The sequence below is a fragment of the Aquila chrysaetos genome, chromosome 24 (genome assembly GCF_900496995.4).
Source record: "Aquila chrysaetos chrysaetos chromosome 24, bAquChr1.4, whole genome shotgun sequence".
NCBI classification, from domain to species: Eukaryota; Metazoa; Chordata; class Aves; order Accipitriformes; family Accipitridae; genus Aquila; species Aquila chrysaetos.
Window position 1 is genome coordinate 15,667,704 of NC_044027.1, and position 17,100 is coordinate 15,684,803.

Genomic DNA, 17,100 nt, shown 5'->3' on the forward strand with positions numbered 1-17,100 from the left:
TGTGGAGGTGTCCCCCAGCCCCGTCAGGGCTCTCCCCACACCCCAAACCTCTGGGGAACGTCTGGGCTCAGCCCTGTCCCATGGCCCCAGGGCCAAACCCGCACCAGCAACTGGTGCCAGGAGAGCCTGACCCTGCCTGTCGGCAGCAGCCGGTGAAGTGGGATGCACAGCAGCTCCCAAAGCTGTTGGGGTCCTACAGCCAGCCCTGGGGTGTGACTGGGGCTTGTGAGGAGGTGACTGGAAATGCAGCTGGCATCAGGGATCTCCTCTTGTCTGGTGCATGCCTGTGTATCTGTGAAGAGGAACAGCCTAGAAAATGGGATTTAAGGGCAGACACACACAGGGAAGGCAGTGTATGTTGCTTGGTGGGCTGTACACAGGATTTCCTACCTGTGCTGGGAGCCACAGACAAATCATTTGGACCCCACTTGTCCAGTGTCTGGTGATGTAAGGGGGATACCACATATGGGCAGAATGGGGCACCTTTCTGCCTTGGGGAGTCTAGTTCTGGAACAATTTAATAATGATAATATTAATAATTCATATTAACTAATGTCAGCCACATTGACATTAGAACAGGAGTCGCAAGTGCATCTGTAGCTGCTGGGAGCTCCAAGGATGGCCTAGGAGTGACAGTCTCTGTCCCCATGGCCTTGGCTGGGGATGGCACAATGCAGTGCCTGCTCAGGGATGCGGATCAGACCCCACACACATAGCCCCCCCCCCAAAATCTTGCACAGCATCAGAGAGTGGGTCTGATCTGGAAACTTCCTTGCGGTTGTTTGAAGGCAGATGCTTTATTCAAGAGAAGGAAACACAGCAGCAGACCCACCAGCCCAAACCTGTCCCTGCATGGCTGATCCAAATCCCAATTCCAAACCCACTCCCAGCCCTGCTCCCTCTTCTGGTCCCAAACACAACCTCAGTACTGGTCCTGATCCCAGGGCCAATTTCCATCCCAAATGGGGTCTAATGGTTGGATAGGGAGGCTGCCAGAGCCCAGGAGCCAACACAGTCACACCGCAAAGAGGTAGGAAACCCCATCAGGGTCTCTGCCCCATTTCTCACTGGGACCAGTTCCTGCACATCTGTTGCTCTGGTCCAGCCCCAAGCGACGCTTGGCCCAGCCCCACCTGGGGAGGCTGATGCTGCAAAACCGACCTCTGGCAGACCAGGACCCTTCAGCGTGGCCCCCCCAGTCCCTAGCACTGGGGCAGCACCTCTGTGCTGGGAGGGAGACAAGGCAGAGCAGCAGCAGGGAACCCGCACCCAGGGTCGGGCAGGACATGCAGCCCCCAGCGCTGGGCGTGTTCCCCCTCCCCAGGGTGGGGGCAGGCTGGGACCGGGGTTGATGCTGATTTTGTCCCTGAGTTTATCCTCCTATAAGGCTCTTTTGTTCCGCTGCCCCGATCCCAGCCGGCCCCGAGCCTGCAGGGCCGAGGGCAGGAGGTGCTGGGGGCCCTGCCTGCGCCGCTGCCCGACAGCTGGCAGCCGGGCTTCCCGGGGACGGGGGGGGGGGATTCTCCCCTCCTATGATCGCCTCCAAGCTGCCGGCCAAGGGCGGCTTTGGAAGAGGGACAAGATGCAGCTGCCTGGCCGGGAAGGTGGGGAAGAGAGGAAATCGAGTATTTGAGAAATAACCAACGACATCGCCTTAAAGTGGCGCAGCTTCACGCACCCGGGGGTGGACATTTTCCTCATCTCCTCAGCGAAGGGTCTACCCCCCCAGGAAAAGCCCCTAAATAAACCCTCGAGGAGGCAGGAGCCAGTCTGACCGGGAGGAAGGTGGGAGCCCTGCGTGAGTCGGTCCCTCTCGAGCCTGGGAGAGCAACAGCAGCAAAACGCCCCCTCCGACGGGGCGGGAGGGAGGAAACTTGGTGTCTCCGGGAAAAACGGGCAGGGCGGGCAGCCCGGGCTGGGACCATCGGGCTTTTATTTAAAAAGGAATTGACGGCAGGAAAAATTCACCCTGAGCGCGGTCCCTTCCCAGTTGCACCAGTAGATACCGCCGCTGGGCGCTGGGAGAGCGGGAAGAGCAGCCCCGGCTCCGCCGCGCCGGGTGGGAGGCGATGCCCGGTGGCCCCGGGTCTGCTTGTGCTAAAGGACCTCTCTGCTCGTTCACAACCGATTTCGAGGGGATTCAACGAAATTCCCAGCTCCGAGGCTCACCTGGGGCTCAGAGCAGCCGCCTCTGCGCTGGGGCTTTGGGGAAGGTTTTGGTGCTTTTCTTTTCCTTTTTCTCTCTCTTTTTTTTTTTTTTTTTTTTTTTAATTTTAACGCCCAGCAAAACTTTCCCTGCTTGGGAGGGACCGGCAGATCGGCTAATTGCGGGGGGAGGCGAGCAGAAAGCAGCAAGCCCTCGACATTCCCCCCCACCCCCCCTTCCCGCGGCTAATCACCCCATTACGAGCCCCATCAGCAGGATAATGACAGCAAAAGAGGGCGGAAACCGCCCGGAAAGCGCGGGGATCCGGGCGGCAATTAATTCCCGTTAATCAAGCTGCAAGGTGTCGCCGCCGGGGAGTGACATCCCCCAAAACGCCTCGCGGCCAATGGGCGCGTTCACACACGCGGGGGGGGGGGGGGGGGGGGGGAGTGTGCTGGGGTCCCCGAACCGGAGTGGCACAAGTTTCTTTTTTCTCCCCATTTTCCCCCTCTTTCTCCCCCCCCCCAGTACTCCCCCCCCCGCGGAGGGCGCGGCGCTCCCGCCGCTGTCCGAGGTGCTGAAGGAGCCGCCGGCTCCGGAGTGACTCCGGCTCCCCGGGGCGCTGTCCGAGGTGCTGAAGACGCGCCTCGGCTCCGGAGTGACTCCGGTTCTTTCCCCCCGGCGCTGTCCGAGGTGCTGGCGGGGAAGGGGGGGGGGGGGGGGGGGCGCCGCGGCGGCCCGACGGCTGGCCACCCCCTCCGCCCTCCCCTCGCCCTTCCCCATTGATTTCTGGATCATTAAGTGGTTAAGGCGCTGCGAAGCCTTCACTATCGATCGCTGCCTCCCCACCTCCGGCTGGGAGCCCCCCGGGCTGCCCCCCAACCGCGGCTCTGGGCAAGGGTGGGGTGGCCGGGTAAGGGGTCGGGACCCCGGGTGAGGTTGGGGTCCGTCCCCCCCCCCACCCCCACCTCCACCTCCTTGGCGGCCAAAGTTTGACTCTGCCTCCCTCTCCCCCCCTCTTCTGTCTGTCTGTCTGTGAGTGCAGCTGGGCGCGATGCTGAAGACGGAGCAGCCCTGGATCTAACGCACGGCGCCTCGGAGAGCCTTGCAGCAATTGTTGCCCGGATCCCAGGCTGAACTTTGCTCTTTTTTTTTTTTTTTCTTTTTACCTGTTTTTTTTCCTTTTTTTTTTTTTCTTTTGCCTTTTTTTTTTTTTTTTCCCCCTCCTGTTATTGTTAATTATCATTATCAAACCGCTTCCGCCGCGCCCTCCCCGCCAATGCCCGTGTGAGCGCCGGCACATCGCGGGGGCCATGGAGGGCTCCACCGGGTTTGGGATCGACTCCATCCTCTCCCACCGAGCCGGCAGTCCGGCCGTACCCAAGGGGGATCCGCTGGTGGGCGACGGCCGGTCCCCGCTGGAGCTGAGCCCCCGCTCGGAGGGCAGCAGCGGGTGCCCCTCGCCCCGCTCACCGGGCCGCGAGTGCCTGGAGGCGGCGGTGCCGCGGCCGGGCCTGGATGCGCATCTCCAGCCGGGGCAGGTTTCGGCTCCCTCCCAGTCCCGGACCGTCACCTCCTCCTTCCTCATCAGAGACATCCTGGCCGACTGCAAGCCCCTGGCCGCCTGCGCTCCTTACTCCAGCACCAATGGACCTCACGGCGGGCAGGAGCCGGCGGGCAGGATCCCCACCAAGCCCGGCGAGGACTTTAGGGAGAAAATGGAAAAAAACACCAGCAGCTCCTCCTCGGACTCGGAGTACAAAGGTAAGAGCAGCTCACCCCGTTGGGCTTTGCACGGCGGCCTGGACCCAAAGCCTTCGGCGGCCCCGAAGCCTCCCGGTGCACCGGGAGCTGGTTGCGGAGCCGGCTCCGGCGCACCTCGGTGATGGAGTGTGTGTGTGGGGGGGGTGTCACGGCACCGGTCGCCCCAAAATGACGGCGGGGTCGGCACCAACTTGGGAAAACTTGGGGGTTCGGGGCTCGGTGGAGCTCGGCCCCCTGGAAGGGGTTGGGGCGATCGATGCTTCGCCAAACGCGCCCGGGGGATGCGCCAGGCTGTTTTCCGCGGGGAAGATCCGGCTGTTTCGTTCCTACCGGCGAGGTAACGGGGAGAGGAGAACCGGGGGCGGATTTCTGCCTGGGAGAAAAAAAAAAAAAAAAAAAAAAAAAAAAAAGAAAAAAAACCCCACAAACAAACAAAAAAGAAAACAATAATAAAATAATCACGGATTTTGCCGAGTATTTCCCCTGCTCCGGTAAGAAACGAACAAGAAAGTCGGCGGGGTTAGAGTCGATTTGTATTCTTTCTATTATTATTTTGGAAATGGTTTAAAAACGAGCACGACGGACGGGGAGCCCGGGGCCGGATCCTCGGTGCCGGCGGGGAGCGGGGCTGGATGCGGCGGCTGCTCGCCCCGGGCCGGGGGCTTCGGCCTCCCGGGCCCCTCGCAGCCCCTTCCTGGCCTCCCCCTGTGGCAGCCGGGGCGGGGGAGGCACGCGAACAGCACAGGGAGGGGGGGGTCTTGGGGTCGGTCCTCGCCCCCCCCCCCGGGAGCAGTTTATCCCGGGTGCTTTCTCCCATCCCGCCCCCATCAGCCCTGGAAAAACTTTCACTCGGGAAAATTGTTTGCCGGGTGTTTGCGAGGGGAAGGCGAGGGTACGGGGCGGGGGGGGAGAAAGGGGAGGTGATGGCTCCTGATGGGCCCGCTGGATTTGGGGGGGGGGGGGGGGCTGGCAGGAAAAGGAGGGGGACAGGCCGAACCCCGTCCCGGCTGCAAATTCACCCTCGGTCCGCCCGGAGCCGCCGCGCTCAAATCCGGTTTATGGAGGAAAAAATATTTACCCAAACCTCCAAACGAGGCGGGAGCCCCCGGGCTTGAGGGGGCGAAGGGGGGGTATTTTTGCTCTGAACGAAGGACGAAGCCCCGGGTCGGTCCCGGGGCTGGAAGTGACTGGAAGGGACCGGGACATCGGCCCCGCTGTTTTACAGGGCCGGGATCGAAAACAGGCAGGATTCCCACCTTGGCGTTTTGTTTTCGACTCCTACATCCCCCCCCGCCCCCAGCCCCGTCCCGAATTCCTTCAGCTTTTCTCCCCTTCCCCCAAATCGCCGAGACGCGAAAGAAGGGAGGGAGGAGGAGAAGAAAAGCGGGTTCTCTGCATCCCCCTAAGCCAGCCGGGGGGGGCGGTTATTTTTCGGGGGGGGGGGCGTTACCCCAGCCACGCTCGGCTCCTCGCCTGCCCCTGCGACGGGGCAGCCACAGCCACGGTAAAAACAGCACTTAAATGGGGGGAGGAAATAGCCCTTAAATGGGGGAAACACCGCTTAAATGGGGGAAAAACACAGCTTAAACTGGGAAAAAAACACAGCTTAAATCGGGGGAAAAACACCAGTTAAATTGGGGGAAAAAAGCCACAGCTTAAATCGGGGGGAAACCACCGCTTAAATGGGGGAAAAACACAGCTTAAATGGGGAGGAAAACACCGCTTAATTGAGAGTAAAAACACCGCTTCAATGGGGTAGCGGGTGAAAGTCTCCGCTCCTAACTCGATCCTTTTTTTGCTGCTTTGGAAATAGCCTTTCTTGGGGCAAAACGCCCCTGATTTACCCCGCAAAGGGGCTGCGGAGCCGGGGCCTAACCCGCAGCTGCGGCGGCAGGCTTTGGCCCATGCCAAAATGCCGAAAAACCCGTAATTCTTTTTTTTTTTTTTCTTTTTTTTCTTAAGCTAGGAATAGCCGGGGGAGAGAGCCGGAGCCGGCCTGGGAAGCCGCCGCCGCCAACGAGCGCAGCCCTTTGGCGAGCAGGAACTTTTTAGGAGCCGGGAATCCTTTTTTAGGAGCCGGGGGGGCTGGGGGGGGGGGGGATTTGCCTTCCCCGGGGTGTGGGAGGCCGGAGCCGGCTTTCCTCCGCAGAAAAAAAAAAAAAAAAAAAAAAAAAACCAAACAAAAAAAACCCAACCAAACCCCCCACAAACTTTCGGGCCTTTCCCGGGAGGGAGCGGGGCCGGGACCCCCCCCCCCCCCCCCTGCCGGCCCTGCCCGGTCCGGATCCGGCCCCTTCCCGGGTGGTGCGGGGGCTGCCGCTTTCCCCGGGAGCCGGAGCCGGGTCTCCGTGATTTAAGGCTCGTCCCCGGCTCGGGCTCTGCCTGCTCGGCCAGAGCCGGGATTTCTGGTTGAAGGGTTTCGCTCCCCGGTGGCTCAATTAACCGGATTATTGTCTTCCTACAGAGAGAAATCAGCTCGCGTTCGGCTACAGCCCTGTCCCTGCTAACCCCCGCCACCAGCAAATTTAACATAAACCCCCGTAAAAAAAAAAACCAAACGCCGCCAATTTGTATAAACTGAGCCTTTTTGCCACATAATCTCCTCCAGGAGCGTGGGGAAGGCGAGCACAAACAGGGATTTTTTTTTTTTTCCCCCCACTTTTTTTTTTTTTTTCTGCTCGGAAATTTTCCCGTCACCTACTAATGTTTCGCGGCGCAAATTCCCGCGTCGCTCCGCCGGTGCGTATGTACCGACCGGGCTAAGGAACCGCCGCCAGCCCGTCTCATTCGGTATTTTTTAAGATAAATAACAGCACGGGCACGGGCTGGCGGAGTCCCTTTCCCAGTATTTCGTTGTGCGCCCTGGAGAAGGGAGGTTTGTTCCGTGCCCCAGCAGCATCCCCGGGAGGACGGAGGTTTCTCCGCGGAGGGGGAGAAGCAGCATCACCCCGGCGACTTTCTGCTCCAAAAAATGTGGGCTGACAATTTTCATTTGGGGGTGGTTTTTGGTTTGAGTTTCAAAAACAAAAGAAAAAAAAAGAGAGAGAGAAAAAGGAAAGAAAAAAATATATCCAAGCATCGAGAAAGGTGTTGGGTTGGGGAGAAATAAACCCAGAGCAGGGTCCTGCCCCGTGAGAAATGAGGGGTGAGGGAGATGCCGGGGGTAGGGGGGGTCTGGGCAGGAACGCGGCGGGGCCGGGGCGTCCCCGCAGCACTGCCCGGCGCTCCAGCCCCGCTCCCAGGCCCTACGGACGGGGAAAGGCCGGGCTCGGCTCGGGGACCCCATGAATCCCCCGTGGGCAGCCGGGGTTAAAATTTCGGGGGTTGCAAAGCAAATGCACCCTGAGCCCGGCTTGGTACCTGAGCCCGGCTTATGGCTGCAATGGGTTACCCCCCCCCCCCCCCCGCCGTCACTTTTGAGGGTATTTCCCTTCCCTTCCTGCCCTGACCTGGCCTTTCTTCCTCCCTCCCGGCCCAGTGAAAGAAGAAGGGGACCGAGAGATCTCCAGCTCCCGGGACAGCCCCCCGGTACGGCTGAAAAAGCCGCGCAAAGCCCGCACCGCCTTCACCGACCATCAGCTGGCCCAGCTGGAGCGCAGCTTCGAGAGGCAAAAATACCTGAGCGTGCAGGACAGGATGGAGCTGGCCGCTTCCCTCAACCTCACCGACACGCAGGTGAAAACGTGGTACCAGAACAGAAGGTAAAAAATGCACCGTTCCCTCCTGCCCACAGCACCGGGGTCCCATCCTGCTCCTCTCCCCGGCCCCGCAACCCCAAACCGGGCAGGGCTTTTGCTCCCCACAACCACCCCGTCCCTCCTGGCATCGGGAGAGGTGCGGTACCCCCCCCACCCTGGGTGGGCCTTTCACCCCAGAGTAAGGGGGAGAAAAGTGATGCCGAGGCAGGGCGGGTTTGGGGCGGGGGGTGCGATCCGTTCCCCCAGCCCCGGCAAGGCGGGGAGGCAGGACCGGGCTTCCAGCTAAATACAACAGCATAACACATCGGCCCATTAATAATAGATACCAATTACTGCTTTGGGCATCAATAATTAACACCCCTTACAGTAATTACACAATTATTATTATGATGAATAATTTACTGGTGGAAATAGGTTTAGCGCTTCAGCGACAAATCTGTAAAAGGGCTGAAGACGTGTGATGGCTTCAGTGGATTTATCCGGACATCCCCGTCGGCGCTTCCCCAGCCCCGACCATTGCCACCGCCTCGAAACGAGGGACCCCCGGCTGCAGCCCCCACCCCGTCCCCTCGCCCACCCCAAGTTTTAACCCTCCCTCCCCCTCATTTCCAGCCCCGCTTCGCCATCTGCAAACATCCGCGATTTATCAACACGTCGGGGGGGCTGGGGGAGTTTAGGGGTGGCGGGGGCTGTGCGCTCACACCCCCCCCCCCCAAATTCCCTCCCGCAAGGACACGCCGGAGCCGAGCCGGCCCCCCCAGCCCCTTCCCCAGCCGCCCTCCCCGGCCCGCTGGCGGCCCCGACGTGGGCGAGATCCCGGGGCCGGGGCTTCTCCATAAGATCCAGCACACACACATATATATGCACACATACCTATACCTATATGTACGTAGATATGCATAGATATCAAAATATACATATATACATATACCCCCCCGATATATATATACGCCGCAAACGAATGCCCCGGGACGCTGCCCCACGCGTGTCCCCCCGTGGGACTCCCGCAGCCGCCCGGCCCGGGGAGGGGGTCCCGGGGGTCCCGGGGGTCCCGGAGCCCCCGGAGGCGGAGCGGGGCCGCCGCGGCCTCGGGCCGGAGCATCGCGGCGGCGGCAGCAGCAGCATCCCTGCTCGGCGGCAGGGCGGTCGGATAAAGGATCCCCCGTGTCACGCAGGAGATGTCACACGCAGTTCGCAGTCTGGAATTTAGACTCCAGGAAGGGACTGAAATGGTGGTCGCGATTTATGTCGCGGGGATTTATAACCCGCCAACGGATTCCAACCGGGCTGTGGCTCCGGTACCTCCGGGGATGTTCCGTGGGCGCTCACGCCGGGCTGCCGCGGCGGGGACACCGGGGAGATAAGCCCCCCCCTCGCCCCGTTAATGGGGGCACGGGACTGGTCCCCCCCATCCCATCCCATCCCATCCCATCCCATCCCATCCCAGCCGTACGGGGGACACTGGCCCCGGGAGCCAGCGGCGCGGAGAAGGGATGCGCAAGGAGAGGAGAGCGCGGGGAAGGGGGATGTGCAAGGGAAGGAAAAGCCCGGGGAATGGGAGTGTGCAAAGGGTAAAAAGAGCCCGGGAGCGGCTTTCGGAGCATCCCTCCCTCCCTGACGCCCCCCCCCTCTCTCGACTTGTTCCCCCCCCCCCAGGACCAAGTGGAAAAGGCAGACGGCGGTGGGCCTGGAGCTGCTGGCCGAGGCTGGCAACTACTCAGCCCTCCAGAGGATGTTCCCCTCGCCCTACTTCTACCCGCAGAGTTTGGTTTCCAACCTGGACCCCAGCGCCGCTCTCTACCTGTACCGCGGACCCAGCGCTCCCCCCCCCCGCCCTCCAAAGACCCTTGGTGCCCCGCATCCTCATCCACGGACTGCAGGGCGGCAGCGAGCCCCCCCCCGCCCCTGCCTCCGCTCCCCGGTGTCCTGCCCCGGGCTGCGCAGCCCCGGTGAACCCCGACCGTCCGGGCACCCACCGGGCCGGGGGGGGGGGGGGGGGGGGGGCGTTGGAGGGGACCATCCCACCTCTGGGGCCACGAGCAAGCAAGACTCCCGCTCATCCCCAAATATATATATATATATATATAAATGAGACCTCCCCCCCCCTCCTTTTTTTTAAAATATATATAAAGAATGCAAGAAGCAAGGGCAGGTTTGGCAGAACGGGGAGCCGGCAGAGCTGCCCCCCACCCCCGCGGGGCACTCGCCGCCTTACTCCCTTGTGCCCCCCCCCCCCGGCCTGGGACGGCACCGGGAGTACGAGCAGGGCTTGGCTGCTCCGGGGGGGGGGATTTGCCTCTCCGCCCCCTCCCCAGGAACTGCCGGGGGGGGGCCGAGCCACCCCTGCAACGGACGGCTCCGGGGAGCCCCCTCCCCGGCTTCCCGACCCCGGGCCACCGGTCCCGCAGCCGGGAAGGGCCGGGGGAGGGTTGGGGGGGGGGGGGGGTCCGGGCCGCCGGTCCCCGCCCGCCGCAGCGAGACTTTGGGACGTCCGTAGCTAAAAAAAAAAAAAAAAAAAAAAAGAAAAAAAAGAAAAAAAGCAAAAAAGAAAAAAAGAAGCGGCGAAATGTAAATACGGTGCGCAAAATGTATATGAATTATTTATTTGTGAACCCTGAGGGCGTATTTGTGTAAGTGATTCTTGTCAGTCTGTATCCCGGGGCCGGCCCGGCCGGGGCGGGGGGTGCGGGGGGGGGTTCGGGACGCCGCGGCCGCTCCCGCTCCCCCCCCCCCCCCCCTTTTTTAAATGTGGAAATAAAACTTCTTTACAAACAAACGGGTCTCGCCTCCGCCGGCCCTTTTTTCCCCTCCTGCTTGTTTGCTCTGGCGGATCAGCCGCCGCCGAGGGAAAGGGAAAAGCAAAGAGGACTTTTCCCACCCCCCCATCGCAGGGACCCCCCCGGGGGGGGCTCCCCCCCCCCCCGGGGCTCGGCCCCAGTGCCGGCATGCGGGGCTGGGGGCTGCGGGGAGAGGAAAGGGGATGGGGGGGACACACACACGGGAGACGGGACGGGGATGCGGTGATAGCCGCTGCGCTGGTGAATTATTAACGCTAATCTTAAGTGTATAATTGCCTAAGTGCTTTAAATGACCGCTTTGGAAAATGGATTGTTTCCACCCTTTAAAAAGTGTCGCTCATCTGGCCGAGGCCAGCGAGCCCGGCAGCTGGTCCCCGGGACAGCCGGGCAGCGGCTCGCCGGCTCGGGGAGCCGACAGATGGGCTGCGGGCTCAGCCCGCCCGGTCCTCCGCTGCTCCCCCCGGTCCTCCCTCCGCTCCCCCCCCCCCCGGTTCTCCCTCCGCTTCCCACCCCCGGTCCTCCCTCCGCAGCCGGCGGGCCCGGCTGTCTGCCGAGCCGCTTCCCCCCCCCCCGCCCAACCCGGTACCCACCGGTCAACCCCGACCCTACAGCATCATTCCCCCCCCCCCCCGTCCTCCGCCGCTCCCCCCCCCGGGGCTGGGTCCCGGGAGCTCTGGCCCGGCACCCCCGAGCCCCGCGGGGAGGGTTATTGTCGGCTCGGCCAAATGCACAGCCACGCCTGGAGGGGAGAACCCCCCCTCTACCCGCCCCCCCCCGGCCTTTGTGGAGCAGGCTCTGTTCCTTTGCATGTGAATGGGGGAGTTTGGTAAATCCCCGGGCCTCGGCTGGGGCGAGGAGGAGGAGGAGGAGGAGGAGGAGGAAGGGGAGGGGGGGGTCGCTCCCAGCTCGGGGTTAATGAAGTGGGAAAGGAGTCTTTCAGAGAGGCCGGCAAACAACCCCCCTCCCCGCGCAACAACCCCCCGTCCCAAATCCTACATGGATTGACTTAAACCCGGGGGATAAGTGCTTTAAATTAATCTCATTGAATAAGAATGAGGCCAAACAAAACTCTTTAAAATCATATTAAAAATCTATCAAAGGACAACTTGCAGTGGGTGTGCTTTTCATTTTGTGAGTGCAAAGGCAAGGAGCACACAGCAACCTTCCTCCCATTTACACAGCAGGAATGTGAATCAAAGACATTCTCTAATATTTAATTGTCCTTGTAGCCGTAGCAGATTCCTCCTCTTACATTAATGAAGTACAAGCCTTCGTTACACGTTTCTAATTGCAATATTTAAATTTGCCATTTCACATCTGGAAGAAGCTGGGAACTCCCCTGTAACAGCGGGTCTGAGCCAGCGTCCTAACAGAGTGACAGGGTCCGGTTTGTGTTACAAGGATGGTAGGAAAGAGCGCGGCAGGGTCCCGAGGAAACCTCCGCTCCGGGAAGGGGGAATGGCCGTACCAGGTCCGGCTGGGAAGGAAAGAGAGCAGAGGGGAAGCGAGAGCTGGAGCCACCTCCTCCGGGGAGATCTCGTAGCAGAGTCAAGCAAGGCAAGCTTCAAAATAAATCAGTTTAGGGAAGACACCACACGCTGTAGGCTCTTGTCAGAGAGCACCGCGCTTGCCACGTGAACAGCGTCTTGTGCGGGAGGATCTCAGCGGCCTCAAAAGCTGCTGAAGGACCAGCCTCACCTCCAGCTTGTGTGCAGGGAACGAGAGGGGACCCAGCTGTCCAACAGCAGAACCCACCAGCACTGCTCCTGCACCTACAGCAGCACCTGAAACCACTCATTTCTAGAGGCCGGTGCCGGGCAGGGGTGATCCTGGCAAGGCCTCAGGGGTGGGACAGGCTGTGCTGGGTTGAAATGAGATGCTGCAGTAAAAATGGCAGTTGAGAAGAAGCACCAGTCCCATTAAGGAAACCTTTGGAGCATTGCACTGATTCTGCTCCACTGATTTCTCCCGGGGTACAGAGACTCCAACAGACAGGCTGCTGGTGGTTGGTTTTTGTCAGCTCCAGGCTCTGGATCCAAGACACAGACCAGTTAGTGCGGTGGGTTTGCCAGGACCAAACACAATCCTGGCTCTCAAGCCCCTTCTGGGCTTTTACCCAGCTTGAGGGCCACCTTCCTCCCCTCCCGACATAGCTTTAACCAGGACCACCACCCTGGGAACAAAGAATGAAAGCTGCTCCGCTGAACAAGCCAACACACACAAATCCAACTAAATCAGCAGAATTGTTTCTAGCCGAGATATTTTATGGTTTCATCTGGATACCAAACAAAATTACGCCAGAATGGAAAGCCCAGAACAATTGGTGCTTGTCCTGCCTTCTCCCCAGGCTTATGGAGAAAATAAGTTGTTGTAAACAGGGAACTTCTGTTCCTTTCTATCCTGCTTAGTTATGGGTGCTTCTCAGTGGTGGGGTACCAGTGCTAAGGCGTCTTGTGTTGGACCTAGATGCTGAAAGCAGGCGTTCAACAGTGACCCTTGTCCCAAGGTGACCTCCTTGCTTTTTCCTATCCCAAAGCCTGGAAGTGTAAACCAAAGATGTTCTAGCTGCAGAGGAGAGGAGAATGTGGGCTCCTATTACTGGCAAAGGACACGGAGCCAGAACAGAGCTGAGAAAAGGTGCAAGAGCATCTTCTGGGAGGGGCAGGACTCTACCCACGAGAGCAGGGAGCAGGGCAGCATCAAGAAAGGCAAACCCAAATGGAGTCCATGTCTGACTCGCAGGCAGCTTTATAGAAAAGCTCCATAGTGCCATTATTTCCAGACCAAACGCAGAAACTTCAAGCTGCAGCGCAGCAAGGCCCCTACCATTCGCCACAGTTCACACAAGAAAGCAAACCTGACCAAAGCCAACACCGGTGCAGTCAAACGAAGCTGCGGTTTTGCCAAACGCTGCCAAGAGCCGATCTCCCCACCCTTACGAGCTGCGTCGGCAGCTCCCACCCACCCAAGACCCCTGCAACACACACCACGTACCTCAGAGCAAGAGGGGACAAATTCAGGAGCGGTTCAGGGCGACATCCTCCTGCTCCATGCCAGGGCTGTGCCAAGGGAACCCACCGTGACCCCCAGCAGCTCCTCCAGCATTCGGGTGCTCAGAGGACCTGGGAGCCCCTGCACCCACAACACCCTGCTCCTGCACCACACCCTGCCCTGCCTTGACGAAGAGGTGCTTCGAGTTGGGTACAAATTAACTCCACGCCTACCAGGTTCTTCCCAAATTGAGTGATGCATGAGGATAAAGCCAGCTCAGAGCTGATCTAGAGCTGCTGAAGTGTAAATAAGGGCAGAATTTGGTTTCTGCTGACCCCGCTACTATTCAAACACATTTTGCACATCAGCCTTCAAGTTTATTAAGAGGAAACTTGGCTTAGCTTCAGGTGTGTGTGCCTTTAACACTTTCTTGTTTAACAACCTCCTCCTCTTCCTTTCCCTACTCACGCAAGTAATCCAGCACTACCTGCTAAAAGATGGTGAAGCTGAAAGAAAAAAGGCATTCTATTTTGTTTTAAAATCACGTTATTTATCATAACCATTTGTAACACTACACACCCAGTTAATACAGACGGCAATGAGATTTCCTGACGTCTCTCACCGACGTGCTGTTGGCCTTTTTTCCTATTATGAATTTGCCAACAGTCCCTATTAACTCATACGTGACAGTCAGCCAGGAGAAGGTCATATTATTTTCCCCTCATGCACAAGATCAGTTCTTCCCAAATTTACACTCTCTGCATCACTCTCTGAGTCATTTTCATCCTCAGGGGTTTCTTTTCCGTTTAAGTTGACGTTTGCCTTAAACCTGATTGCTCTTCCAAACAGTACTCATAGCAAAATCAGGTGGGCTTTGTTGTTATTTTATCTTAATCTAATAAATACTAGTAGCTTCATTCTCTTTGCAAAAACATCGTTAATTCTATACTGGAGCCTTTTAAATATCTTTCTGAAGTTTCAAAAAGGTATTGCAGTAAAATCAGCGTGTTTGGTAATCGCCTAGAAGGAAAAAAAACCCGTTGGTTCTCAAAAGTTACATTTCACTTCAGAAATTAAATACTTTTGGGCTGATTGCTTCCCTCCTACAGTCAGTCCTTAGTATGACTCACTATAGCCCAAAGTAGGTGCCCTCAATTCTGTATTCACAAAGTAGGTATCATTTTCTTTTGGTTATACTCCTTTTTCAGTATTTTTTCGCTTCCAGCACCTGAAATTGCTACTGGATTTGAGCACTTTCTGGTCCTGTGTTAAACATGCCTGGCTTGGGTCACAGGTGGGCTGCTCTTCCTCATCTCTTTCCTCAAGGAAGACACATGCAGGCAGCAGAAAGTTGTGTTTTGGCAGGGTTTTGCACTGTTTTCAAAAGTATACTGCTTGGCGCTTGTGTTATAGGAGGTGCTGGAAGAAGCACAGTGAGGAAGACAGGGAGAGGGAGGTGGGTGCTCACCTGTAGGTCCTGGGGGAGTTTCTAAGTCTCCTGCAGGCCTTGGGGAGCACCCGCTCTCCCCCCCGCAGCCCCCCCGCCTCACCAACTCAAAGGGGAGTTTTGTCACGGACTTCACTTGAGCTCGGGTTCCATTTCACGTGCTGGGCAATGGTGAACAAGTGCCCACCTTGGCATATTTGGGGCCATACTGTAACCCTTTTCTCAGTAGTCCCCATTCTCTGATGATAAGCAAGAACAAGAAAAAAAGCAAATGGGAAAAGCAAGAAGTGAAATGCATTAGCTTGGGACGTACTCAAAATAGGCCTAGCCAAAGCAGAGAACCCCGAAAGCCAGGGTTACTACTGGCAAGTGTTAGCAAGAGCCTGCAAAGGCTTTAATGTTCAGAGAGGCGAGACATTTCATACATACTCTGCGTTATATAATTAGGTATGACAACACGCTGCAGGCAAAGAGAAGTTTGGAGACTGCTGGATTCCACGCTGGCTCCCTCCCACAGTGACAACGTTTATTCCCAAACTCAGGAGTTTTGACATGAAGTTTTGTGCCCATGAGCTCTGCCCCAAAGGGACCACATGTCATTACACTGAAAAGCTCTCCACAATCCTGCCACTTGCACTGAAATTGGGGAGATTCCTTCCAGGTGGCACTACCTGACTAACGATCAGTGTCCAGAGACAGACCTTGCCCCAGTGCACAAAGGACAGGAGAGAAGGTGGCAGCAACGTGGCTACGTTACCTGAGACAGGAGCAGAAGTGTCCCCCTGTATAATGACAGGGGAAAGGGCAGCCTCCCCTGTCCTCTTAAACATCCTCCTGGAATACCTCCTCTGCCACCACTGTTTATCTCGTTAAAAATAAGCATGCAAACAGATTGTGGAGTGTTGCCACAGGTCTTTTAAACAGGGAAGCAGCTCCTGTCTGAGTACACTTGTCTCACTTTCATGTTATATAGACATCACAGTTCTCTGAAAACCATATTTAACCTTTTTATTTTTCTTGCAAAAACCACCTTAGAAACGCGGTGCATCTTCAGGAAGCCACATTTAATTGCAGCCGTGCAACAGGACACGCCTGGATTCGATTCCATTTGGACCTATGGAATGAAGGGGAGGAGGCCAAGATCCCCAAGATCCCTCCCATATTTGCCTGATAAATTGAAACACTCCTCAGTTGATTTGGCAGGTCACCCTGACCCCCAGCTGAGGCACTCAAGCAGGTTTTACAGCCAATGACTGGAAGGTCCCGGCTTATGTCGGAATCTGCTGGTTGCCAGGTTTTCTCTGTTTTCTCTTCTTCTTGACCTTGGATACACCAGTGTCCATCCCACTGGAATATTCAGATCGCAAGATCTCAGCAAGGCGATGTTTGCCGTGGGTCTTCTTGAGAAGGTCAGACCTGGGCAGAGGGAAGAAAAGAGGAATTAGATTTCCTTCTCTCTGAAATGCTGCTAGGTGGGTTACTTACTTTACAGCCGTGGAAAGTGACATTTGCGCATTAGCAGAAGAACAGCTTCCTTTTCTTGAAGCTTGATTTGAAATTCTGTCTCATGCAAAATTAGATATTGTTGTGACAGGTTTTCACAAAGGTGGCAAAATATCATGCCGTTTTTAAAAGCAAGCCTTTGTTCTGTACAAATGCTCTTGCAGGGGTGGCGGGGAGAAGGAGGGAAGGTTGTGCGCTGAAGGCTGATGAATTAGGTGACACAGCAGTTTGAAAATTATAATAATAATAAAAAAACCCTAACAGCCTTAAGACATTGAACAATGGAAACATTTTATAAACAGAGCTTAAATCCAAAGCTTGGAAACACAAAAAACCCAAACAAACAAGAAAAAAAAAAAAAAAAAAATAGTCAGGAGCCTAAACCCAACAGACTCTTTTCTTGCAGTGTCCTGCAGAATCACATGCACCTTACAGCCTCCCTCTCCAGAGACCGGCTTTTGCAAAGGTAGCTGCATTCTGCCCAGCCACTAAACTCCAACATGGATCTCCCTGTAGCCCTGAACTGCCAGCTATAAATATAAAAACCCACTCAGCATTTTTCCACCACAAGTTCTGCCACTGTCCTGCTCTATAACCTTGGGCAAATCTCATCCTCATTGCTGCTATCACCCACGCTTATTTCAACTGCAATCTCTTTGGTGCAAGACCCATCATTCCCTGCCATGTTCCCTTGGTCCTGGGCACAATGGGGTATACACAGCTATTGGTGCCTGCACATCCCACTCTCCTCTT

The 17,100-nt window shown here is 57.2% G+C and overlaps 2 protein-coding genes across 5 annotated transcripts in view; one reads left to right on the forward strand and one right to left on the reverse strand.

Moving 5' to 3' along the window:
- The first annotated feature begins 3,204 nt into the window (after positions 1–3,204).
- On the forward strand, positions 3,205–9,561 carry BARHL1 (BarH like homeobox 1). Its single transcript, XM_030000496.1, is given in 5 exon segments — positions 3,205–3,910; positions 7,389–7,611; positions 9,265–9,430; positions 9,432–9,500; positions 9,502–9,561. Coding segments are annotated over 5 exon segments (969 nt in total). The 5' UTR covers positions 3,205–3,459.
- Positions 9,562–15,838: 6,277 nt separating this feature from the next.
- The window catches only part of DDX31 (DEAD-box helicase 31), a 51,212-nt gene continuing 49,950 nt past the window's right edge, over positions 15,839–17,100 (reverse strand). For all 4 annotated transcript variants that reach the window (XM_030001018.2, XM_030001023.2, XM_030001022.2 and 1 more), the window contains one exon: positions 15,839–16,260. In XM_030001018.2, coding sequence (XP_029856878.1) covers positions 16,113–16,260 — 148 coding nt within the window. In that variant the 3' untranslated portion in view covers positions 15,839–16,112. The remainder of the gene's footprint in view (positions 16,261–17,100) is intronic.